At 37.1% G+C, this 27,768-nt stretch overlaps 1 protein-coding gene across 5 annotated transcripts in view; it reads right to left on the bottom strand.

The window, feature by feature from the left end:
* GREB1L (GREB1 like retinoic acid receptor coactivator) overlaps positions 1-27,768 on the bottom strand; it is a 280,368-nt gene that overhangs the window by 38,194 nt on the left and 214,406 nt on the right. For all 5 annotated transcript variants that reach the window (XM_060613413.3, XM_060613402.3, XM_060613410.3 and 2 more), the window contains 2 exons: positions 15,242-15,422; positions 12,855-13,047 (listed from right to left, as the gene is read on the bottom strand). In XM_060613413.3, the coding sequence (XP_060469396.3) occupies positions 12,855-13,047; positions 15,242-15,422 (374 nt within the window). The remainder of the gene's footprint in view (positions 1-12,854; positions 13,048-15,241; positions 15,423-27,768) is intronic.

The raw sequence follows: 27,768 nt of genomic DNA, 5'->3' as shown, positions 1-27,768 counted from the left end.
TTAAAATAAAATCAATATCTTATCATTTTATTTGTCAATTATACCTCAATAAAGCTGAAAAAACTGTATTTCATTATACAACCTGATATCAACTCCACAGTTATCTTGCAGACAGAAACCAAACTTCTTTTTCCCTTCAAATGAACTTAATATGTGGTTAATGTTGACCTGCTTTCTTAAGGCAGATGGTGACTTAACAGATGGTTTGTTTTCTCTTTGCTTTGTTCAGGCATGTTCTGAAGAATAGCATTTTTTAGGTTGGTACAGTCACAGGTCAGACTTTTCCCTCATGAAGCAATTCTCTATACTGATACATATGCTATATATAGAACTCTCCGGAGATTAACAAACTCAAAAATCCTATTACAAAAAACTTAAATTTTCTGACGTTATCTAATGATGGTAATTCAGAAAATCTTACTCTTTTACAAAAAATATTTATTTAAAAATGGAATCTATGCTTTTCTGCCTTCATAAGCAGAATTCCCTGTATTTAATTTATCCCCCCTTCATGATGACTCAGTCAGCACTGTGAAAATGAATAACTATTTTGGGATGTGATACAAAGATTCCCTCAGAGGATCCTGAGATGTATGACAAGATGTCCTTAAATGTAAATAGTCCCAGAATATTAAGCAAGCTTTTTGAGTTCATGCATCTGTGTTTTTTCAAACAATGGTTTTCTTTCCTATTTTCTACATTAATTTTTCCCAGTCATTTCTCCTAGCTGCCGTGTGGCCCATGTGTTTTAGTCTCTATTTGTTATTTATTATGTATTGGTATTTTTCCTTTTTAAAAATGTTTATTTTGAGAGAGAGAGAGCACGAGCAGGGGAGGGACAGAGAGAGAGAGAGAGAGAGAGAGAGAGAGAGAGAGAGAATCACAAACAGGCTGCATGCTGTCAGCACAGAGCCTTACTCAGGGCTCAATCCCATGAACCGTGAGATTATGACATAAACTGAAATTAAGAGTCAGATGCTTAACTGACTGACCCACACAGGTGCCGCTGGCATTTTTCTTTAAACACCCACAAACTCATTTCATAAAGGTAATACAGCATCTTAAATATAATAAATATAATAAATTACAAATAAATTAAGCAGTCAGAAGAAGAAAAAGCAAGGGTAAGAGAAATAAGATTAGGCCAGGGATGAAGCTAGTGCTCTCAAAAATGCACATTTTGTTAGAAGTGGGCTACAAATTTGTTTCTGAGCTCTTTAGTAACCCAAACAGATAAGCAACTGTGTGATTCAAAAGGCCCAAAAGATAGAAAATAAAGCAATATTTAATTGACAGCTTTTAATTATTTTTTCGTGACCCCCCAAACCAAGAGTAAAAATGCTTTATTAGAGGACCAGAGTATGTTCTTCGAAACAGCAGAGCCTTAAAACATACATTGAGCAGCCTCTGTTTTGGAGGCTTGAAAGCCATTTTGTTTATTTGTTTGCTTCCTTCCTTCTGGGTTCTTGGTTGAGTTCTGGATAATTGTGTCAAATGAGTCATTTCAGGATGAAAAGTCATTCATCTGCATTCTCTCCTTATCCGGCTGTTGGCACAGAGTCCGTGGAAAAGCTTTCTCTTCTGTGTTGTGGTCTTCACTTTCCTTCTCATTTTTGGTCCTGCTTCTTTGGGAAAATCTAAAATCCTACTCCAAGCCTGTTCTTGGAGCATTTTAATGCTCCATTTTAATGCTCCAAGTTAAAATGCAGCATTTTAACTTGCTGGATAGGATGCATCCACCTGTCCTCAGTGTAATTTCTTTCTTAGCAAAATTATGGGGTGGGTTATTAAACAGATGGCTTGTGATCAATTGGAGCCAGTATTTTATTAATCTACAAAGACTTTGTAGATAAAGAACTAGAGATACTAAAAATGGGAATTAGATGTGAAAACTTTCCCCAATCATTAAGTTTGCATTAAACTATAGCTGTAGTTTTGTATTATAAACCTTGTAATAGATGTCAATGGGACCACCCTTTTAAAATGTTACAAAACTCTGAATGATGTTATTCAAAAGAAACCTGCATCCCAAGAGTCACAAATCACAAATCATACTGAATCACTATGTCTTTTGGAAAAATGTCCCTTCTCCTGCAAAAAAAATAAAAATAAATATCCCTCCCCAAGTCCTGCCCTCCTAATGACCCTCATCCTGTAGCTCTCCCTGTCTTCTCCCTGCTATCGTTGCTTTTCCTCCAGCCAAATGCTCTGCTCTACAGACACTGTTACCTGGAAGGTCACCAAAGACTCCTAAGGCCAAATCCAGTGGTGTGTGCCTGTCAGTCCTTGACCTCACTGCCCTTTTGGTAGTTCTCTTCATTGTCTATTTCAATGATTTTATCCACACCAGCTGCTTCTGTGATCATTGTTCTTTTTTTTTTAAATATAATTTATTTATTTTTTAAATTTACATCCAAGTCAGTTAGCATATACTGCAACAATGATTTTAGGAGCAGATTTCTTAAGGCCCCTTACCCATTTAGCCCATCCCCCCTCCCACAACCCCTCCAGTAACCCTCTGTTTGTTCTCTATATTTAAGAGTCTCTTACGTTTTGTCCCCTTCTCTGTTTTTATATTATTTTTGCTTCCCTTCCCTTATGTTCATCTGTTTTGTCTCTTAAAGTCCTCATACAAGTGAAGTCATATGATACTTGTCTTTCTCTAATTTTGCTTAGCATTAATACCCTTTAGTTCCATCCATGTAGTTGCAAATGGCAAGATTTCATTCTTTTTGATTGCCGAGTAATGCTCCATCGTAGGTTCATATACTACATCTTTTTTATCCATTCATCTGTTGATGGACACTTGGGCTCTTTCCATATTTTGCCTATTGTCAATAGCGATGCTATAAATATTGGGGTGCACGTGCCCCTTCGAAATAGTACACCTGTATCCACTGGATAAATACCTAGTAGCGCAATTGCTGGGTCATAGGGTAGTTCTATTTTTAGTTTTTTGAGGAACCTCCATACTGGTTTCCAGAGTGGCCGCACCAGTTTGCATTCCCACCAGCAGTACAAAAGAGATCCTCTTTCTCCATATCCTCGCCAACATCTGTTGTTGCCTGAGTTGTTAATGCTAGCCATTCTGACAGGTGTGAGGTGGTATCTCATCATGGTTTTGATTTGTATTTCCCTGATGATGAGTGATGTTGAGCATTTTTTTGTGTCAGTTGGTCATCTGGATATCTTCTTTGGGAAAGTGTCTATTCATGTCTTTTGCCCACTTCTTCACTGGATTATTTGTTTTTTGGGTATTGAGTTTGATAAGTTCTTTATAGATTTTGGATACTAACCCTTTATCTGATATGTCTGCTTGCAAATATCTTCTCCCATTCTGTCGGTTGCCTTTTAGTTTTGCTGATTGTTTCCTTCGCTGTGCAGAAGCTTTTTATTTTGATGAGGTCTTAATAGTTCATTTTTGCTTTTGTTTCCCTTGCCTCCAGAGATAGGTTGAGTAAAAAGTTGCTGCGGCCAAGATCAAAGAGGTTTTTGCCTGCTTTCTCCTCAAGGATTTTGATGGTTTCCTGTCTTATGTTTAGGTCTTTCATCCATTTTGAGTTTATGTAAGAAAATGGTCCAAGTTCATTTTTCTGCATGTCGCTGTCCAGTTTTCCCAGCACCACTTGCTGAAGAAACTGTCTTTATTCCATTGGATATTCTTTCCTGCTTTATCAAAGATTAGTTGGCCATGTGTTTGTGGGTCCATTTCTGGGTTCTCTCTTCTGTTCCATTGATCTGAGTGTCTGTTTTTGTGCCAGTACCACACATGCTGATGATTTCAGCTTTGTAATACAGCTTAAAGTCCGGGATTGTGATGCCTCCAGCTTTGGTTTTCTTTTTTAAGATTGCTTTGGCTATTTGGGGTCTTTTCTGGTTCCATACAAATTTTAGGATTATTTGTTCTAGCTCTGTGAAGAATGCTGGTGTTATTTTGGTAGGGATTGCCGTGATCATTGTTCTTGACAAATATTCCAAAACTATGTCATAAAGCACCATAAAGTAGAAACTCCAAATGTGCATATGCAATAGTGCACTCATCTCAGCCTTAACTCATTCAAATTCCACCTCATCTGCTCTCCACAGATCACTGTTCCTCTTGAACTTTTTCTTCAACTAAAGGCATCACCTCAAAGACATCTCTGACTGCTGCCTCTTCCCCAATAAAAAAATCCTAGGTGGGGCGCCTGGGTGGCTCAGTCAGGTAGGCAGTTAAGCATCTGGCTCTTGGGTTTGGCTCAGGTCATGATGTTCGTGGGATTGAGCCCCAAGGGCCCCACACATTGACAGTGTGCAGCCTGCTTGGGATTCTCTCTCTCTCTGCCCCTCCCCCATTAGCAAGCACACACACACTCTCTTTCTCAAGATAAATAAACTAAAAAAAAAATCCTAAAAAATTGACCATTTCTCCCATACTTCTTCTTGCTAGGACCACTATGTATTTGTTAATTTTAATCTGAATGATCAGAAAAGTCAAATGACTGATCTCCCTATTTTTTAAAAAGTTTATTTATTTATTTTGAGAGAGAAAGTGCAAGCAGGAGAGGGGCAGAAAGAGAGGGAGAGAGAGAATCCCAAGCAGGCTCTGCACTGCCAGCTCACAGCCCAATGTGGGGCTTGAGCTCACAAACCGTGAGCTGAAGTCGGACACTTAGACTGAGCCACCCAGGCACCCCAACTGATCTATTTTTAATCACTTTGATTTGACTTCTATCATTAATGAAGTGCCTTAAATTGCAACCTCTCAGCATCTCCTAAAGCTGAACATATGTGTTCATTCCCACATATACACCTGACAAAAATACATACCTGTGTCTACTAAAAGGCATGTGCTAGAATGTTTATAGCAGCACTATTTGAAATAAATGAATGGGATGGATAAATGAATTGTGGTGTTCTCCCAGTGTAATCCATATATGGCAATAAGAACGTTTTATGACTCATGCAAAATAGAGAAGAATTCACAAACAATGCTGAGTAAAAGAAGCTATATACAAAAGAATGCAAACTGCATGATTCCATTTATTTCAAGTTCAAAACTGGGCAAACTAAATGTAGGGTGGAAGAGGCCAGAAGAGTGTTACCCTTTGGGGGGCAATGCCTGTCTTCTGGGGGTAGTGGTAATGTTCTATTTTTTCATCTTGGGTGCTGATTCTAAAGGTGCTTTCAGTTTGTGAAAATTCATCAAGTTGTGCATTTACATTGTTAGTATAAAAGAAATACGTGCATTCTGATAATACAATTGACTCTTGAACAACATAAGTTTGAACTGCATAGGTCCACTTACACAAGGTTTTGTTTTGTTTTCTGCAAAAAGCTTTGTTTCCATTAGGTGCAGGGCTTGGGGGAGGACTTCATGGGGATTAAAAAGCTGCCTAGTGGCTGCAGGGAGAGGCTCAGGCAGAAGTCCTGACATCCTGTGGGATGCACATGGGTCCCTCAAAAGCCATTGAGCTCCAAAGGCTCTCAGCTATCATGCTTGAAAGTAAGCCTTTGGAAGAGATACTCATCCAGCCCAGCTTTGGGGGCCAGCCAGCCTGCAGAAGTGACTCAGGTGGTCATCCAACTTTTTGATGGGTTTCACTTCTTCATCTAGGAAGTGGTTCTCCAGGAAGTCACAGAGATGGGGATTTGTGTGGGCAGAACCCAGAACATGCAGATCCAGAAGGGCCTGCTTCGGATTCTTTTCCAAGACCATGGCATCCAGTATTTTACCCTACTCATCTTGACAGGGCTTCTGCACATCCTGAAAAAGGGCATGGCTGCCATGCTGATTTTGTATCTTCAAGAGACTCTCAGCCCTCCAGAGCCACATGGTTGAGGTTGGAATAGAAGCTCAGAGAGATGTAGGTGTTAGAGCCCTGCAGATGAATGTTGGCCAGGCAGTTGAAGGCGGCCTCCACCTTAATGGAATCATTCTGACAAATCCAGGAGCTCATGGTTGATTGGCAATAAGGAAGGAGCTAAGCTCAAAAACTGGTCCTAGCTACTCCTGGAGCCAGAAGGCAGTGAGAAGATGGTTCTGGAGGTTGTGACTGGAAAAGAGGTTGGAGGGTGGGTGGAGGGTGGAAGAAGGGGCATCCCTGGGTCTGTTCTGTCTAAACACTGTTGAAGCAAGAGACAGATCTGCAAGACTGGCAGTCGCTCTGCCTATATGCAGATTCTTTACAGTATTGTGAATGTATTTTCTCTTCCTTACAACTTTCTTAATGTTTTCTTTTCTCTAGCTTACTTTATTGTAATAATACATTATATAATAATATGACATACAAAATAGGTGTTATGTTATCGGTAAGGCTTCTGGTTAACAGTAGCCCATTAGTAAAGTTTTGGGGGAGTCAAAATTATATGTGAATTTTCAACTGAGCAGGGGTGGGTCCTCCTGAACCCTGTGTTGTTCAAGGCTCAACCATATTTTTTTTTTAATTTTTTTTAACGTTTATTTATTTTTGAGACAGAGAGAGACAGAGCATGAACGGGGGAGGGTCAGAGAGAGGGAGACACAGAATCTGAAACAGGCTCCAGGCTCTGAGCTGTCAGCACAGAGCTCGACGCGGGGCTCGAACTCACGGACCGCGAGATCATGACCTGAGCCGAAGTCGGACGCTTAACCGACTGAGCCACCCAGGCACCCCAAGGCTCAACCATATTTTTTTTTTCAACGGTTTTTATTTATTTTTGGGACAGAGAGAGACAGAGCATGAACGGGGGAGGGGCAGAGAGAGAGGGAGACACAGAATCGGAATCAGGCTCCAGGCTCTGAGCCATCAGCCCAGAGCCTGACGCGGGGCTCGAACTCACGGACCGCGAGATCGTGACCTGGCTGAAGTCGGACGCTTAACCGACTGCGCCACCCAGGCGCCCCAAACCATATTTTTAATAATACCATGCCCTTACAAGAAAATCATTAATGCCTTTGTAATAAGTGTAAACTTTTCCAGCCTGGGACTTCAAGCTTCTGTGTATATAGTCCCAAGTTTCTTTTCATCCTCCTAGTGTTCGCTGAAAAATCCCTGTTTCCTCCTCTGTGGTGCTGCCCGAGCTGTCTGCTCTCAGGAGAGCCCACACCTCAGTCTGTCTGCTCCTTCCTTCCTCTCTTGCAAGTCCCATCCACTGTGCTCTCTCCATGTCGCATTTTCTAATGCTCTTAAGTGGGTGGGACTTCTCCCTCATTTCAATCCCCAGAGCATTTTGATTTTTTAAAATTGTCTTATTCCAGGGGTGCCTGGGTGGCTCAGTTGGTTAAGCATCTGACTTCAGCTCAGGTCATTATCTCACAGTTCATGGCTTTGAGCCTGCGTTGGGCTATGTGCTGACAGCCCAGAGCCTGTAGCCCGCTTCAGATTGTGTCTCCCTCTCTCTCTGCCCCTCCCCCACTCATGCTCTGTCTCTCTTTGTCTTTCAAAAATAAATACACATTAAAAATTATTTTTTAATTTATAAAATTGTCTTCTTCCAGCTATTATTTTTGCAAATAAAAATTGTATATATTTAAGGTATACAATGTGGTATTTTTTCTTTTTTTGAAATTGAGACATAATTGACATGTAACACTGTATTAGTTTTCAGGGGTACAACAAAATGATTCTGTTTATATATAGGCATACCTTGGAGATTTGAGGGTTTGGATGCAGACCACCACAATAAACAGGCATTACAATCAAATGAGTCAAATGAATTTTTTGGTTTCCCTGTACATACGAAAGTTATGTTTACACTGTACTGTAGTCTATTAAGTGTACAATAGCATTATGTTTAAAAAACAATGTACATACCTTAATTAAAAGATACTTTATTGCTTAAAAATGCTAACCATCATCTGAACTTTCAGCAAATCATAATCTTTTTGCCGGTGGAAGGTCTTGCCTTGATTTTGATGGCTATTGACTGATTTGGTTGGTGGTTGTTGAAGGCTGGGGTGCCTGTGACAATTTCTTAACACAAGACAACAATGAAGCTTGCCACATTGAATGACTCTTCCTTTCATGAGTGACTTCTCTGTAGCAAGTGATGCTGTTTGATAGCATTTTGCCCCCAGTAGAACTTCTTTCAAAATTGGAGTCAATCCTCTCAAACCCTGCCACTGCTTTATCAACTAAGTTCATGTAATATTCTAAATCCTTTGTTGTCATTTCAACAATCTCCACAGCATCTTCACCAGGAGTAGTTTCCTTCTCAAGACACCACTTTCTTTGTTCACCCGTCAGAAGCAACTCCTCATCCATTCAATTTTTATCATGAGATTGCAACAATTCAATCTCATCTTCAGGTTCTACTTTTAATTTTAGTTCTCTTGCTATTTCCACCACATCTGCAGTGACTTCCTCCACTGAAGTCTTGAACCCCTCAAAGTCATCCACGGGGGTTGTAATCAACTTCTTCCAAACTCCTGGTAATGCTGATATTTTGACCTCTTCCCATGAATCATGAATGTTCTTAATCACCTAGAATGGTGAATCCTTTCCAGAATGTTTTCAACTAACTTTGCCCATTTCCATCAGAGGAATCACTGTCTATGGCAGCCATAGCCTTATGAAATGTATTTTCCTAAATCATAAGAAGTTACTCCTTGACCCATGTGCTGCATAATGGATGTTGTGTTAGTAGTTATGAAAACCACATTCATCTTATTGTACATCTCCATCAGAGCTCTTAGGTTAGCATATACATTGTCAATGAGCAGTAATATATTGAAAGGAATCTTTTTTTTCTGGGCAGTAGGTCTCATCAGTGGGCTTAAAATATTCAATCAACCATGTTGTAAACAGATGTGCTGTCAACCAGGCTTTGTTGTTACATTTAGAGAACACAGACAAGAGTAGATTTAGCATAATTCTTCAGGGCCCTAGGATTTTCAGGATGCTCAATGAGCATTGGCTTCAACTTAAAGTCACCAGCTGCAGTAGCCCCTAACAAGACAGTCAGATTGTCCTTTGGAGCTTTGAAGGCAGTCATTGACTTCTCTCTAGCTATGAAAGACATAGAAGGCATCTTCTTCCAATAGATGGCTGTTCCATCTACATTGAAAATTTGTTTCACGTAGCCACCTTCATTAATAATCTAGGTCTTTTGGATAACTTGCTGCAGCCTCTATATCAGCACTTGCTGCACTTTAATGTTATGCAGAAGGCATAAGCTTTCTTAAGCTTTATGATCTAACCTCTGGTAGTTTCCAATCTTTCTTCTGCAGCTTCCTTACCTCTCTCAGTCTTCCCAGAATTGAAGACAGTTAGGGCCTTGGTCTGGATTAGGCTTTGGCTTAAGGGAACGTGGTGGCTGATAGGATCTTCTATCTAGATCATTCAGATCTTCTCCATATCAGCAATAAGGTGTTTTACTTTCTTATTATTCATGTGTTCACCGGGTTAGCACTTTTTTTGAGAGAGAGAGAGAGAGAGAGAGAGAGAGAGCAAGAGCGAGTGTTGGGGAGGGGCAGAGGGAGAGGGAAAGAGAATCTTAAGCAGTCTCCATGTCCAGCACAGAGCCCAATGCAGGGCTCGATCTCACAACCCTGAGATTGCGACCTGAGCTGAAATTAAGTCAGATGCTTAACTGACTAAGCCTGCCAGGTGCCTTTTAATTTCCTTCAAGAACTTTTCTTTTATATTCATAACATGGCTGTTTGGAGCAAGAGGCCTAGCTTTCAGCCTGTCTCAGCTTTTGACTTGTCTTCCTCACTAAGCTTAATCATGTCTAGCTTTTGATTTAAAGTGAGAGATGTGCAACTCTTCCCATCACTTGAACACTTAGCGGCCATTGTAGGGTTATTGATTGGCCAAATTTCAATATTGGTGTGTATCCAGAAATAGGGAGGCCTAAGGAGAGGGAGAGAGAGGGGAATGGCCAGTTGGTGGAGCAGTTAGAACACACACACACATTTATCGATTAAGTCCACGTTCTTACATAGGTGTGGTTTGTGGCACCGCAAAACAATTACAATAGTAACATCAAAGATCAGTGATTATAGATCAGCATAACACATACAATAATAATGAAAAAACTTTAAATATTGTGAGAATTACCAAATGTGACATAGAGACCCAAAGTGAGTAAATGCTGTTTGAAAAAATGGCACCAATAGACCTCCTTGATACAGGATTGCCACAAATCTTCATTTGTAAAAATGAAATATCTGCAAAGTACAATAAAGCAAAGCACAACAAAACAAGGTATGCCTATATATGTGTGCAATATACATATATATATTGCAAAATGATCACCACAGGAAGTCCAGTTAACATCCATCAGCACATATAGTTATAATTCTTTTTCTCTGGTGATGTGATCTTCTAAGGCCTTAGCAACTTTCAAATATACCATACAGTATTAACTATAGTCATCATGCTGTACATTACATCCCCAGGACTTACTTGTTATTATTTTTATATAATTTACTGTCAAATTGGCTTACATACAACACCCAGGGCTCATCCCAACAAGCACCCTCCTCAATGCCCATCACCCATTTTTCCCCTCTCCCCCATCCTCCCAATCCTTCTCAGTCTGTTCTCTGTATTTAAGAGTCTCTTGTGGTTTGCCTCCCTCCCTCTCTGTAACTATTTTTTTCCCCTTCCCTTCCCCCATGGTCTTCTGTTAAGTTTCTCAAGATCCACATATGAGTGACAACATATGATATCTGTCCTCTGACTGACATATTTCACTCAGCATCATACCTTCTAGTTCCATCCACGTTGCTGCAAATGGCAGGATTTCATTCTTTCTCATTGCCAAGTAGTAGTCCATTGTATATATACACTACATCTTTATCCATTCATCAGTTGATGGACATTTAGGCTCTTTCCATAATTTGGCTATTGTTGAAGTGCTGCTATAAACATTGGGGTACAAGTGCCCCTATGCATCAGCACTCCTTTACTCCTTGGGTAAATTCCTAGTAGTGCTACTGTTGGATCATAGGGTAGTTCTATTTTTAATTTTTTGAGGATTAACTTATTTTATAACTGAACGTTTGTATCTTTTGATCCCATTCACCCATTTCATCCACCCCACCCCTGCCTCTGGCAATCACTGATCTCTTTTCTCTATGTATATCTTATTCTACTTTGGATAACAGTGACTTTGATATGTACTTTGCTTTTTCCTTTAAATGGTCAGTTCTCTTTGTGTTCTTGGAAAGATCTAACACAAGCCCAACAAGTGCTTAGTATTTTTTTAATTGAATTACTCTGTTTTTTCCAATTTTTCCTTTTTGAGGATGTTGGTTTCAGGATAATGAAAGGAGGCTAATGGTTAGGAGTTTCTTCCCTAATGTGTAAGGGTGAGGGTGTAAGGGTGTAAATTAGATTCAAGTTTGAAGTTTTTATCTTTTTTCTATGTTGATCTCAATTTCACAGTGATGATTAAAAAAAAATTTTTTTTACTTTAGAGACAGAGAATGCAAGCAGTGGAGTGGGGCAAAGGGAAAGAGGGAGAGAATCCCAAGCAGACTCCACACTCAGAACAGAGCCTGACATGGGGCTCCATCTCATGACTCTGGTATCATGACATGAGCTGAAATCAAGAGTGTGATGCTCAACTGACTGAGCCACCCAGGCACCTCATAGGGATGATTTTTTTATGTGTGTGTGTGTGTGTGTGTGTGTGTGTGTGTGTGTGTGTGTGTATTGAGAGCAAGCATGAGCAGGGGAGGGCAGAAGGGGGGGGTGGGGGACAGAGGATCTGAAGCTGGGTCTGTGCTGATAGCAGCAAGCCCAATGTGGGGCTCAAACCCACAAACTGCAAGATCATGACCTGAGCCAAAGTCAGATACTCAACCGACTGAGCTACTCAGGCACCCCTGAATAAATGTTATCCTTACTTAAGACATATCTGGCATCTTTTACTTAAACATGCTTATTTTAAAATATCCATTATGTTTAACATTTTTTCATTTTTAATTTTTTTTGAAGTTTATTTATTTTGAGATAGAAAGAGTGCACAAGTAAGGGAGGGGTAGAGAGAGAGGGAGAGAGAAAGAATCCCTAGCAGGCTCTGCATTGTCAGCACAGAGCCCAATGTGGGACTCAAACCCACGAACCATGAGACCATGATCTAAGCAGAAACCAAGGGTCAGACGCTCAACTGATTGAGCCACCCAGGCGTCCCCACCATGTTTAATATTTTTTAAACAAAGGATCCATTGCTTAATGGCTAATCTTCTTTGTTTTTTATGAAACACTTATTTCTTTTTTTTGGTAGTATGTTTGTCATGCATTGTATAGGTCATAGAAAATATTTTCCAGGTTTTAGGGACTGAAGCCAAAAAAAATATATAGTCTTGAATATATACAACCTTGAGATGGTGCTCAGCATATTAAGTGCTATTGAGTAATTTAAAGTAACAGTATCATAATCTTATGTTTTAACCAGAAGACTGAGAACTGATTAAAAGAAAAAAAATCCAGTTGCTGGGGGAACATGAGCATGATTTATAGTCATACAGATCAATAAGACTTTAACATGACAGAAAAGCCATTCAAAAGGATAATAAATTTCCAAGTCTCAGATTGAAATTAATGGTTTAAAAGCACAAAGATAGTCCAGGCTATTGGTGACTGTATAAAATAACATCACATTTTGGAGGGGGGGAACTATATAGGATGGACAATTTTGTATCTGTATGATAACCTTAAAAAGAACAATATAATTAGATTTATTTTGGACACACTCATTAGTTTTTAGTCTTATAATAATTGTAATTACATGGAACTTTTAGGAGATAAAGCTTTATGTTAGTTAGAGTTTTGAACTCTTATGGTATTTTACAAATCCATGACCATATTTTATTACAGGATTCTGCTCCCGGGGGAACTGAGAATAATGACTGTGTATAAGAGAGCAGAATAGAGACTCACCATATTGTCCAGCTGTATCCAGTGAACCTCATTGCTGGAGCTGATACGAGACTGTTGGGTCTGTAGTGTGTATGGGAATGAGCTAACCTGGAGCACCAGCAGGTTGAAAGCTTCCAGAACTTCTCTGCAGTTAATGACTCTATCAGCCAATCCATGACTAGGTTCACCATGTGACAAAGAGCCCGAAATGACACTGTAGAAATATTGAAAGTCACATTAATAATTTAACAGATTAGATTCAGAAACAGTCATCAAAATGGAGATAATGTTTTAGTTTTTATTTTTCTAGTTCTTTTTAACTGGGAGAAGGAGTAGAGGCAACCAACATTTAATTTGAAAGAGAAATAATTACACTCCTTCTTACCACTTTCAGACAGATTTCAAATATATTTTTTCCCCCTTTTTCAGTCTGCCCCTGAAATACCTCCAAGTGTAACTCAGTTCTACAGGCCAAGGATATCTAAATCTGTAGCTGAGATGGATCACTTTGGTCTAAAAACTCATCTAAATGAGTTTCTCCATCAAAACATGATGCTTGTAAGTGTGCAATAATTGGTACCCCAGAGAGGCAAGGGATCCCCTCTATGTTAATGCTACTATTCTTCCTCCCTTGAGGATGTTAGACTATGAGGAGGTTACAAAGGGGCCTCCTACCCCTCAGTATGAACAAAATTTTTACATATAAATCATTTTCAATTATGTTCAATTTGAATGTACCAGGCTGTTATGCAGCCTCAAAACCACATATATTTTTTTTTTTTGTCAAAGAAGTAATCTCAGTGCCCTGGGGAATTAAATATAGAGAGATCCAATACACATCCTCACAGCTATTACTCCAAACTTTCAAACATGAGGTATATCAGGTCACTGAGTTATTTCTGCTCATAGAACACTAGGAACAACTGAAGAGAATCTGGGCAAAGTCCTTCCTTCCTTCCTTCCTTCCTTCCTTCCTTCCTTCCTTCTCTCCTCTCTCCCTCCCCCTCTCCTTCCTTCCTTCCTTCCTTCCTTCCTTCCTTCCTTCCTTCCTTCCCTCTCTCCTTCCTTCCTTTCTTCCTTCTCTCTCTCTCTCCCTCCCTCCTTCTTTCTTTCCTTCCTTCTCCCTTCTTTCCTTCTCTCCTTCCCTCCCTCCCTCTCTCTGCTTCTTTCTTCCCTTTTTTCTTTTTCTTTCTTTCTTTCTTTCTTTCTTTCTTTCTTTCTTTCTTTCTTTCTTTCTTTCTTTCTTCTAAAACTAACATCTTATTTATACCTACATATGGCTCTAGAGTTCACATTGTGGAGCGCCAAATACATTCTGGCTTTTGAACAAGTGCTTTTGCAATTCTGATATTTCTACAACATACTACAAATCTTTCATATTCTCAACCTCAGTGTGTTCTGAAGAAAGGAAAATCTATAAACACTTGATGATGCTTGAAACTGCCTTTTAAACCCATAGGATCAAAGACATCCCTTAACAGATAATTACTGTAATTTGGTCAGGGGGCCAAACTGGCACCATCATGCCCCATTTACTCTTCTTTCACTGTAAGCCCACCTAAGAAATAGGATATTCTCTGTTTAAACCGGTAAATTGGGGAATGTTTCAGATATGGTCAGATTTCTAAATTATTTTTTAGAGATTATTTATTTATTTATTTATTTTTTTAGTAGTCTCTACACCCAACGTGGGGCTCAAACTCACAACCCTAAGATCAAGAGTCATATGCTCCTCTGACTGAGCCAGCCAGGCACTCTGCTCTGAAATCTTTAAGTGGCATCTTTACTGCTTAAAGTTATGTGGATAGAGAGAAAGGCATGGAAGAGGAGAAACATAGAGAAGAGGAAGGAGGAAAAAAAATGGTAAAGAACTGGGGAGGAGGAAGGACAGGGAAAGGAAAGCATATGGCCCTTCTTGGAGCTCATTAACCTCACTCTCCCTGCTGCTGCCCTTTCTCTGAGGCCGCTGAGTTCCACAATGCCCTGAAGACAGCTTTTTAATAGGGATTTTTAAAATGTTTATTTACTTTTGAGAGAGAGAGAGAGAGAGAGAACAAGTGGGGAGGGGCACAGAGAATCCAAAGTGGGCTCTGAGCTGTCAGCATAGAGCCTGATGTGGGGCTTGAACTCACAAACAGTGAGATGATGACCTGAGCTGAAGTCAGTTGCTCAATTGACTGAGCTACCCAGGTGCCCCTTAATGGGGATTTATAAATTCATTCATAGTATAGTTAAAATGAAGTCAACACTAAATTGGTAGGGAAAGCTGAAAGAGCAGGGAAAGAGTAGGAATAAGTTACCAATAAGAAGATGCCAAGTGTTAGGGTCTCTGGGCTTTTCAGGAATTTTTTACAAAACCATTGCTGTGCTAGAAGAAACACTATATTTGCTCACTCTGAAGCAATCACCTCGTTAGTTCCACATGGGAGTTGTCATGAACTAGCACAAACAGTGTGTACGGGTTCTGTTTTACCCTTCTCATAAAAACTTCAAACTTGGTTTGAATCTCATTGTCTAGACGAACAACATATTTCTCTGCTCTTTGATAAGCTGTCCCATTTTCCTCCAGACCCAAGTCTACAAGGACACCTGCCAAGAAGAAAAAAAGAGTTTACCTTTTCACATACATATATATAAATGAGATAAACTAAAGTTCAATGTCAACTGATATACTGGGTAGTGGCTGTATACAGAAATTTACAGAGCAGATATTTTTTCATTTTGCATACTCCCCACCACAATTTTGATGAGGAAATATCAGATTCTCTCTTCTTTAGAACACCTTAGCCCACTCCTACATGTCACACAAAGGACAACATGCAATGATCTGATACATTAAGTAGAAGCAGTCGAATGTATGAGGCGTCTAATTAAATCCTATTTATAGTGAAGTGCTGCTGCTAATAGCTACTATAGGTCACTTAGAGCTACAGCTCTTAGCCAAATTAATATATTCACATAACCTTCTTTATCCCAAATTTAGCAACAAAACATAATATTAAAAAAGGATAATAACATAAGATGTCCAAATATACCACAACTAGACTGTGGGCTCTTTTAGGTAGTATTTTACTCATTTTATATAGTGACAGTTTTGCACAGTATCTGAGTATGGGCAGTCTTCCATGAATGTTGGATTACATAACAAATTTATAAAATGAACTGAATTACCCAAGATTACTATCTTCTCAAAATGTTAGAAATAGAAACTTCAGTACTGTACCATTCTATCTGTCTATAATATAATTACTTCCACATTCAAACATCTAAATAGTTTGAGGCACATGAAGGTGTTATTGGGATAATCAATTAAAACAACCAATCCTCTTTGAAAATGAAAATGAAAATGAAAATTATGTGAGGTGAAGGATGTGTTAACTAACCTGATTGTGATACACATTTCACAATATATACAGGTATCAAGTTATCAAGGTGTGCACTGTATACCTTAAACTTACACAATGTTATATGGCAATTATTTCTCAATAAATCTGGGAGAAAGCCCCCCAAACCAAAGGCAACCCCCACCTCCAGACACTTAGCTGCATGGTGGGAGGGCTTAAGCCCCCTGAGATGAGAGAGCCTTGTGACCCAAGACCATGGTCGGTCCTCCAACAAGGAGAAGGAACCAGAAGACTGATTTAGGGGTTAGATAAGCCACAGGGCCCTTGAGGACCAGCCTGGGCTCCAAGAGCTAGAGAATATATATTTAGCATCCAATATCAGCCATACCCACTAGCCACAACTGTGTGAAAAAAAAATCAAAATTAAAAAGAAGAAACAAGTTAAATTAAAAGACTTTTATAAATTATGAGGACTTACTTTTGTTTATCTAGCTTTTCTTTTCAGATAGAATCAGCTCAATTAACAATTACATACAATTAGCATCTAGATGCTGTAATAGTAATAGCTCTAAATGGTATAAAAGAAAATAGGAAAAATGTTTTACCATATGAAAAATTCATCACACAAGAGGAGGTGAGCAGAAAGTTCATTTTGTTTTTAAACATTTTTCATGAGAAGTCTTTACCCAGACATTGATTTCAATTTCCACCCACATGAAGCCAAATGTTATTGTGACTATATCCAAAAGCAATCAGTCAAATATTTAATGTGGTGAGTATTCTGATTTTTTTTTGAAAGTGGATTGCTTGCAAAATTCATTCAACATTCCATAGTGATTTATTGAGAATCCACTATGTATCAGGAACTATGTCAGGTATTGTGCTAGGTGTAGGGATACACAGAAGAACAAGACAAAGATCTTAACCTTATGGAGTTTATGATGGAGAGGACAGATAATTTTGACAGGTGTCATGATGGGAGACAAGTACCATGGGATGGAGGAGGTGAACAGAAAAATAGAGAGAAAACCTACTTAATTTCTAGGGGGTTTCTGTTATCTTATCTGTATAATAGGGAGAGGAGTGCCAGTTGAAAATTAGTCTGCATTTCCTAAGTTTATCCCTAGGAAATAAGCAGTGCAAGTTAATAGTAACTCAATATGAAAAGGTCATAAATAACTCATAAAGAATAAAAATATTCCTTATGGATAATTAAGAATTGACTATACTTCAAAACAAATGAATAAAGACCTTTGACAGGTCAATTTCATACATGCCCTAATGTAAAGACAAAGTTCCATGAATCTAAGAGATTCTCTTAGATATAACACATGTATTAGTTCATAACTATACAACCATCTGGCTCTGCAGTGGTGAATCTTGGTGGGGAGCAGGCACATCAGAGGTACTTAAGTTTTTAATTTCTAACTGGGCATTTTTAGTAAGGAATCCTTACCTTTAAAGTTTGTTTTAGACTTGCTTTTATTTTTAAGTTTTGTTTCTTTCCTGGTTATGAAAGTGATAGATAGTCATCTTGGAAAAACTGGAAAGTATAGAGATATATTAAAAAGAAAAATTTATCCATAATTCTTTAACTCAAAATAAGCTGTGAACATTTCTTTGCATTCCTTCCTGTGTCTTTTCCTATGCATACTGTGCTACCTAGAATTTTGTGATTGTATATTCTGATATTTTTCACTTGTAACTATAAAATAAGAAACAAAACTATCATTATTTACTAATAATATGTCTGTATAGAAAACACAAAATAATCCACAGATAAATAAATTAATAAGAATTTGATTAAAGTGATGGAGTCAGAATCACTTTATAAAAATTAGTTGCATTTCTATACACTAGCTGCAAACAGTTAAGAAATATATATATTTTTAAAAACATTTACAATAACATAAAAAATATTAAGTATCTAGAAATAGGTCTTATAAAAGGTATATAAGATCTTTATGAAGAAAGTGATGAAACTATTAATGGCATTAAAGAAGACCTAAATAGAGCTATATCATAAAATATAGTTACAAATAAATTCTCAAATTTATCTAGAGATACAAAGTAATTCCAATAAAAATTCTAACAGTTTTTTTACCTTGAAAAATTATTTTAAAAATGTATATGGCAGAATCAAGACAGTCCTAAAGTAGAAAAGGTGGGAGAGATTTCCCTTCCCAGAGACTAAGCTGTATTAATAAGACAAAGTGGTTTTGGCACAGGGATAGACCCCAGAAAGAGACCCCCATACATATGGAAACTTGCTTCATAATAAAACTTGCATTGCAGATCAGTGGTAAAAGCATGGGATCTTTAATAATTGGTGAAGAACCAAGAAATTATATTGAATCTTATCTTACCTAATATGCAAAAAAAAAAAAAAAGTCAAGTGGATTAAAAACTTAAATGTAAAAGACAAAATTCTAAAACTTAAAAAAATTTTTTTTTAATGTTTATTTTAGAGAGAGACAGAGAGAGACAGAATGTGAGAGGTGGAGAGGCAGAGAGAGGAGACACAGAATCTGAAGCAGGCTCCAGGCTCTGAGCTGACAGCACAGAGCCTGATGGGGGGGATCAAACTCACAACTGCGAGATCGTGACCTGAGCTGAAGTCAGACGCTTAACTGACTGAGCCACCCAGGCGCCCCTGAACTCTGAAACTTTTAAATGACAACACAGAGAAAACTGTATGAACTCATAGAGGACTTCTTAAGCACAAACCCCAGAGGATAGACAAATTAAACTTAAGAACTTCTCTTCATCAAAGACATTACAAATAAAACGACAAGACTCCTAAATCCATAAGTATTACTAATGAAGAATTTGTATTCAGAATACATACATTACTCCTACACACCCAAGAGAAAATGAGCAAAAATATTTAATAAATACTTCCTAAAAGAAAAAATCCAGAGGCTATTCAAAATATGAAAAGATATTCAACTTCATTAGTGATAAGAAAAATACAAATTAAAACCATAATGAAATGGAATAATATTAAATTAGTTAAAAATTTTAAAACAATATAAGTGTAAGAAAGAAGCTGATGGAAGAAAATCACACGTATCTCCTCCTTTCTGCAAAAGAAATGCAGAGGATAGACCAGAAACTAAAGAGATTGATTTCTTATAGGTGAGTAAGTGGAAAAGAGGCAGAAAGGAGAATGGGAACAGCGTAGGTATCAGAAGGGACAGACACTTCTCTGAATATACCATTTTGTATAGTTTTGGCTCTTAGAACCATAGCAATAAACAAAATCAACCAAGGATAAGGGCAGGGGGCGCAGAGATAGGCAAAATGGAACCCAAACAGTTACAAATGAAACCTAACATAACCACACTGAAGGGGATGAGGATGAAAAGAACAAACATAAGTAAAGCAAATCAGTGTTTTGGCTGGATACTACAATACTAAAGACTCAAAAACTTTAGTTAGCAAATCTGTTTCTCACAGGAGTGTGGGTTAGCAATTGTATAACTGCTAGAAAAAAAATCAAAGAAGTGAATATATTGTAGATAATGAGAACTAGGTTTACCCCATCAGAGAAAGAAGTTACAAATAAAGAAAGAGGAAAGACTAAAATGAACCCTGTGGTGTCCATATTTCAGTACAAACTTGTATTTTAAAATATAGATATAGAGGTAGACACAGAAATAAAGAAGTGTGTGTGTGTGTGTGTGTGTGTGTGTGTGTGTGTGCGCGCACGCGCACATAGGTTAATAAACATACATTTCCTACCTCTGTCTGCTGAGTAAGTCCAGGGACAATGACACCCCAGTAACAATAAGCACACTTAGCCTGGACTTTGCTTTCTAAATAGCATTCTTCAATAAGAGGAATCAGAGAGTTCCTCGGAGAAGAGTTTAACTTAAGGTTTGGGGCAAGGAAATTAAAAATAACTTTGGAAGATCTGTGGTTCCAAAAAATAAGTATACAAAAGGGATCATAACATATTAAATGAACACTAGCAATGAAGCCACATTAATTATAACAAAAAGACACTCTGATGGGGAATGCTGATAAGGGAGATGCCTTGCATATGTGGGGGCTAGGAGTATGGGAAATCTCTGTATCTTCCCTTCAATTTGGCTGTGAACCTAAACCTGTTTAAAAACATAGTCTTTAAAAAAAGACAAAAAGACAAAAAAAAAAAAAAAAAAAAAAAAAGACACGAGTGCCTAGCCAACAGGGTTCCCAGTGACCAAAGCTAGAAAACTTGGGACCAAAATAAATAATGATAGTATTGGAAATGACCCATAGAATAAAATAAATGTTCACAAATCCTTGCTGCTTTAAATAAAATTTGAGGAAGAGCTTCTTACAAAAGGACTCAATAAATAAATCCCACTAATAAGTGTAGGAAAAATGGTAGAAATGCAAAATCATCATTATGCAAATACCACAATAAGCTGCATGTAGAATCCACTGATGGATGCTAAAATTCATGATTGAAGGTATATTAGCAAAATGCCAGAGTATTCTCCCAATATTTTTTATCAACTACCAAGAGCTACACGGTAATTTTATAGTGGAGAAACCTGGCAGACACCACCTTAAAGTGACCAAGGTTAACATCACCTATTGGACATATCGACATCAAGTTGATGCCCTGAGAAGGACATAATACTATTTTTGTGGTCTTTTTGACAAGTACATGTATCCTCAATCTAATTGTGAGAGAACACCAGACATTCCCAGATTGGAAGATTTTATACAAAACAACTGGCTAGTATTTGCCAAAAGTGTTAAGGTCATGCAAAACAATGAAAGAGTAAAGAAGTGTCCATTTGCAGGAGACTAAGAGGACACAATAATTGCGTGCAACGTGGGATCCTGGATTAGATCCTGAAGGAGAAAAATGACATTAAGGGAAAACTGATGAGGTCTTTAGTTAAGAGTATTGTTCCAGGATTGATTTTCTCTTCTGATAACTGTACTGTAGTTATGTAAGTTGTCAACTTTAAGTGAAGGTGGTGAAGGGTATATGTGAACTCCCTATTTTTAAGCAAATTTACTAAGATATAGTTCATATACAATTCACTCTTTTATGATGTACATTTCAATAGATTTTGTATATTCACAGACTTGTACAACAATCACTACAATCAATTTTAGAACATTTTCATGACTGCCAAATGAAAGCTCATACCCTTTAACCATCACCCCTCAATTCCCCCTTGAGCCCCCCAGCCCTTTGGCAATCACCAATCTATTTTCTCAATAGATTTGCTTATTCTGAACATTTAATACTAATGGAATCATAACAATATATGATCTTGTGTGATTGTCCTCTTTCATTTGGAGTAATGTTTTCAAGTTTAGTCCATGTAGCATGCATCAATACTTTATTTCTTTTTATTACTGAATAATATCCCATTGTATGGATTATCACATTTTACATTTCCATTCACCATGGACGTAATGGACATTTGGACTCTTTCCACTTTTGGGCTATTGTGAAGAATACTGCTATAAACTTCTGTTTATAGGTTTATATGTGGACATATGTTTTCACTTCTCTCTCATTTCATATCTAGGAGTGGAATTGCTGTATTACATGGTTATTCTTTGTTTAACTAATTGAAGAAAGGCTAGACTGTTTTCTAAAGTGGCTATGCCAACCTATAACCAGCAAAGAAATTAAATAAGTAATCAAAAATCTTCCAACAAACAAGAGTCCTGGGCCAGATGGCTTCCCAGAGGATTCTACCAGACATTTAAAGAAGAGTTAATACCGATTTTTCTCAAACTATTCCAAAAAATAGAAACAGAAGGAAAACTTCCAAACTCATTCTATGAAGCCAGAATTACCTTGATTCCAAAACCAAAGACCCCACTAAAAAGAATTACAGGCCAATATCTTTCATGAACATGGATGCAAAAATTCTCAATAAGGTGTCAGCAAATCAAAATTAACAGTACATTAAAAGAATTATTCATCACGATCAAGTGGGATTTATTTTTGGTTACAAGGATGGTTCAATATTCACAAATCAATCAATGTAATATACCGCATGAATAAAAGGAAGGATAATAACCATATGATCCTGTCAATAAATGCAGAAAAAGCATTTGACAAAATACAGCATCCATTCTTAATAAAAACCCTCAACAAAGTAGGGATAGATGGAACATACCTCAACATCATAAAGGCCATATATGAAAGACCCACAGCTAGTATCATCCTCAATGGGGAAAAACTGAGAGCCTTTCTCCCCTAAGGTCAGGAAGAAGACAAGAATGTCCACTCTCATCATTACTACTTAACATAGTATTGGAAGGCTTAGCCTCAGCATTCAGACAACAAAAAGAAATAAAGTGCATACAGATCAGCAAGGAAGAAGTCAAACTTGTATTATTTGCAGACAACGTGATACTGTATGTAGAAAACCTAAAAGAATCCACCAAAAAACTGATAGAACTAATACATGAATTCAGCAAAGTCACAGGATATAAAATCAATGCAAAAATCAGTTGCACTTCTATACACCAATAACAAAGCAGCAGAAAAATAAATCAAGGAATCGATTCCATTTGCAATTGCACCAAAAAAAATATGGCATCTAGGAATAAACCTAACCAAAGAGGTAAAAGGTCTATATGCTGAAAACTATAGAACACTTATGAAAGTAATTGAAGAAGACACAAAGAAATGGAAAACATTCCATGCCAAGGACTGGAAGAAGAAACATTGTTAAAATGTCTTATGCAATCCCTATCAAAATACGACCAGCATTTTTCACAAAGGTAGAACAAACAATCCTAAAATTGTATGGAATTTTCCATGGAACCACAAAAGACCCCTAATAGCCAAAGCAATCCTGAAAAAGAAAAACAAAACTGGAGGCATCACAATTCCAGCTTTCAAGCTATATTACAAAGCTGTAGTCATCAAGATAGTATGGTACTGCCACAAAAACAGACACATAGATCAATGGAACAAAATAGAAAACCCAGAAAAGGACCCACAACTATAGGGTCAACTAATCTTTGACAAAGCAGGAAAAAATATCCAATGGAAAAAAGACAGTCTCTTCAGCAAATGGTGTTAGGAAAACTGTACAGTGACATGCAGAAGAATGAAACCGGGCAACTTTCTTACACCATACACAAAAATAAATTCAAAATGGATTAAAGACCTAAATGTGAGACAGGAAGCCACCAAAATCCTAGAGGAGAACACAAGCAGAAACTTCTGTGACCTTGGCTAGAGCAACGTGTTACTAGGCATGTTGCCGAAGGCAGCAGAAACAAAAGCAAATATGAACTACTAGGACTTTATCAAGATAAAATCTTCTGCACAGTGAAAGAAATAATCAATGAAACTAAATGGTAGCCTATGGAATGGAAGAAGATATGTGCACATGATATATCTGATAAAGGGTTAGTATCTTAAATCTATAAAGAACTTAACAAACTCAACACCCCCAGAAAACAAATAACCCAGTTAAGAAATGGGCAGAAGACATGAATAGACACTTTTCCAAAGAAGACATCTAGATGGCTAACAGACACATGAAAAGATGCTCAACATTACTCATCATCCGAGAAATACAAATCAAAACCATGATGAGATACCACCTCACATCTATCAGAATGGCTAAAATTAACAACACAAGAAACAATAGGTAGTGGTGAGAACACAGAGAAAGGGGAACCCTCTGGCACTGTTAGAATGCAAACTGCAGCCACTCTGGAGGACAGTATAGAAGTTCCTCAAAAAACTAAAAACTACCCTACAATCCAGCAATTGCACTATTTGATATTTACCCAAAGGATACAAAAATACAGAATCGATGAGGTGCATGCACCTCAGTGTTTTTAGCAGCATTATCAACAATAGGCAAACTATGGAGAGAGCCCAAACGTCCATCAACTGAAGAATGAATAAAGAAGATGTGGTTTATATATACAATGGACTACTACTTGGTAATGAGAAAGAATGAAATCCGGCCATTTGCAGCAATGTGGATGGAACTGGAGGGTATTATGCTAAGTGAAATAAGTCAGGCACAGAAAGACAGATACCATATGTTTTCACTTATATGTGGATCTTGAGAAACTTAACAGAAGACCATGGGGGAGGGGAAGGAGAAAAAAATGTTACAGAGAGGGAGGGAGGCAAACCATAAGAGACTCTTAAGGACTGAGAACAAACTGAGGATTGGGGAGTGGGGGAGAAGGGAAAGTGGGTGATGGGCATGGAGGAGAGCACTTGTTGGGATGAGCACTGGGTGTTGTATGGAAACCAATTTGACAATAAATTATATTTTTTAAAAAATTGAACTACCGTATGACCCAGAAATTGCCCTATTAGATATTTACCCAAATAATACAAAAATACTAATTCAAAGGGATACATGCACCCCATTGTTTATACAGCATTACCTACAATAGAAGAAAATTATAAATGCAGCTGAATTGCCCATTGATTGATGAATGGATAAAGATGTGGCATATACACACAATGGAATATCACTCAGCTATCAAAAGAATAAAGTCTTGCCATTTGCAACAACATGGATAGACCTAGAGAGTATTACACTGAGTGAAATAAGTCAGTCAGAGAAAGACAAATACCATATCATTCACTCATATGTGGAATTTAAGAAACAAAACAAATGAGCAAAGGGGAAGAAAAAGATGCAGAGAGACAACCAAGAAACAGACTCTTAACTGTAGACAACAAACTGATGGTTACCAGAGAGAGGCAGGTGGGGAGGGATGGGTTAAATAGGTGATGGGGATCTTTAGGACTGCACTTGTCATGATACGCACCGGGTGATATATGAAAGTGTTGAATCACTATATTGTACACATGAAACTAGTATTACACTGCATTAACTAACTAGAATTTGAATAAAAACTTAAAAAAATAAAAAAATTTCTCCCATTCTGAGGGTTTCCTTTTCACTTTGTTGATGGTGTCCTTTGAAACACAAATGTTTAAATTTTGATTGTGTTCAGTTTATTTTTTTTTTTATTGTTTGTGGTTTCAGAGTCATATCTAAGAAATTATTGCTTAATTCAAAGTCATGGTTTTCATCCATGTTTTCTTCTAAGAATTTTTATACTTTTAGCTCTTATATTTAAGTCTTTGATCCATTTTGAGTTACTTTTTGTGAGGTAGGGGTCCAAATTTATTCTTTTGCATATGGATATCCAGTTGCCCCACACCATTTGTTGAAAAGATTCTTTATTGAATAGTCTTGGCATCCTGGCCAAAATTCAGTTGACCACAAATAGGAGGGTTTACTTCTGGACTCTCAATTCTATCGCATTGATTTATAGGTCTATCCCTATGCCAGTGCCACAGAGCGTTGATTACTTGAGCTTTGTATTGTATGAATTTTAGGGCCAGCTTGTTCATTTCTGCAAAGAAGCCATCTGGGCTTTTGATAGGGAATGCACTGAATCTGTAGATCCATTAAGGTACATTGCTATCTTAAAACTATTAATGCCTTCTAATTCATGACCATAGGATGCTGTTCTTTTTATTTAGGTCTTTATTTTCATTCAACAATGATTTCTAAGTTTTATACTTCTTTTGTCGAATATATTCCTAAGTATTTTATTCTTTTTGATGCTGTTATAAATGGAATTGTTTTCTTAATTTCATTTTTGTATTACTTGTACAATTTTTGTGATTTTTCTGTAGATCTAAAATTATTTTAAAATTAAAAAAAATTAAAAGAAGCATGACCATATCAAATATTTGCAACTGAAACACATACATTATTGGTGGGAGTGTAAATATAACCACTTAGGAAAAAAATTTAGCTTTATTTGGTAAAGTTTATATACATGACCTAGGCCACAACAATTCTATTCTCAGAGACACTCCTTTATTTGTGTACCAGCACTGTTTGAAAAAGTAAAAAAAAACCTAGAAACAATTCAAATTTATATCAGTAGTAAAATGAGTTTTTAAAATGTGTGATATATTCATGTAATAGAATACTACAAAGCAGTAAAATGAATGAATTAGTTATACATAACAACAGGATCAAACTCAGGGACATAATGTTGAATGTAAAAAGTAAATTACAGACAAATGCATAGAGTTCCATTTACAAAAAGGTCTAAATGATGTGAAATTTAACAATATATTGTTTAGGAGTTACATTGTTTATGTATATTAATTTAATTAATGTAATATATTATTTAGGAGTTAGCAAAACTATAAATAAAACTAGAGAATAATGAATAGAAATTCAGAATAATAGTTACCTTCAAAAGAAGAGAAACATTAACATTAGGGAGGGAAACAAGAGTCTTCAGTGTTCCTTAAAAATTTTTTTTTTAACGTTTATTTATTTTTGAGACAGAGAGAGACAAAGCATGAACAGGGGAGGGTCAGAGAGAGAGGGAGACACAGAATCTGAAACAGGCTCCAGGCTCTGAGCGGTCAGCACAGAGCCCGACACGGGGCTTGAACTCACGGACCGCGAGATCATGACCTGAGCCGAAGTTGGCCACTTAACCGACTGAGCCACCCAGGTACCCTGGTGTTCCTTATTTTAATGGGTACATACATTTTTACTATCTTGTGATTTTTAATACTTTTTATAAATTTTATAAATTTGATTTACTCAATATTTAAAATTTCTTAAAATGGAAGAATGCAAATAACTATCCGTCTTTTAGAAACTATTTGAAAACATTAATAACTATACTAAATTCCATCTGATAGATATATCATCAATGAAACACAACTATTTTCTCTTCATTTTCTATTTTGAATATTATAGAAGAGTTTAAAGACTAGTGCAATACACTTAAATTAGATTCACCAGTTGTTAATATTTTGCTGCATTTGCTTTTTCTCTTTATTGCCTTTTACTGTTATTGTTCGTGTTATTGCTGAATAATTTGGTAGTAACATATCATAATATTCACCCCTAAACACTTCATTAGACAGTTCATAAAAGCAAAGGCAGTCTCCTACCTAACTTTATTACCTCCTAGGAATTAACCTAACACTGGTATAATATTCTCTAATACCTAGCCTACATTTGAGTTTCACTAATTGTCCCAGGGCTGTGTTTTTTCTTTTTCTTTTTAGATCTCAGATCCAATCAAGAATTAAGCATTGCACTTGGTTTCTATGTTTCTTTATTCTTCATAATTAAAAAAGCCCCTGCCTTTTTTTCTCATTGGTCTTCTCATTGATATTTTTTTAATGCAGGCTAATTGTTTTGTAGAATGCCATATAATCTGAATTTGTCTGGGAGTGTCCTTGTGATTAGATTCAGTTTAAACATTTTTAACAATGATACCTCGTAGGTGACATTGCTCATAATGTCTATCTGTCCCAGAACTGGAGAGGGCAAAGTTTGATCACTTGGTTATGGTAGTACCTATTGCCAAACTTTTCCATTTAAAGATACATTTCCTCTGTGTAATTTTTAATATGTGGGATGACACTTTGTGACTGTGGGAATATTTGTTCCCAAAGGACATTTTACTTAATGTTTTTAGTATCCATTGATATTTGTTATAATCAATAATTACATTGGTAGTGCAAAACAGAGATGTTCTAATTCTATATATTTTCCTTACCTTCATTAACTGGTACTCTTTTG

This window comes from Panthera onca, chromosome D3 (genome assembly GCF_046562875.1).
Source record: "Panthera onca isolate mPanOnc1 chromosome D3, mPanOnc1 haplotype 2, whole genome shotgun sequence".
In the NCBI taxonomy this organism is placed as follows: Eukaryota; Metazoa; Chordata; class Mammalia; order Carnivora; family Felidae; genus Panthera; species Panthera onca.
Note: the sequence above shows the minus strand (reverse complement) of the source record. Positions and strands in the feature narration are given on the sequence as shown.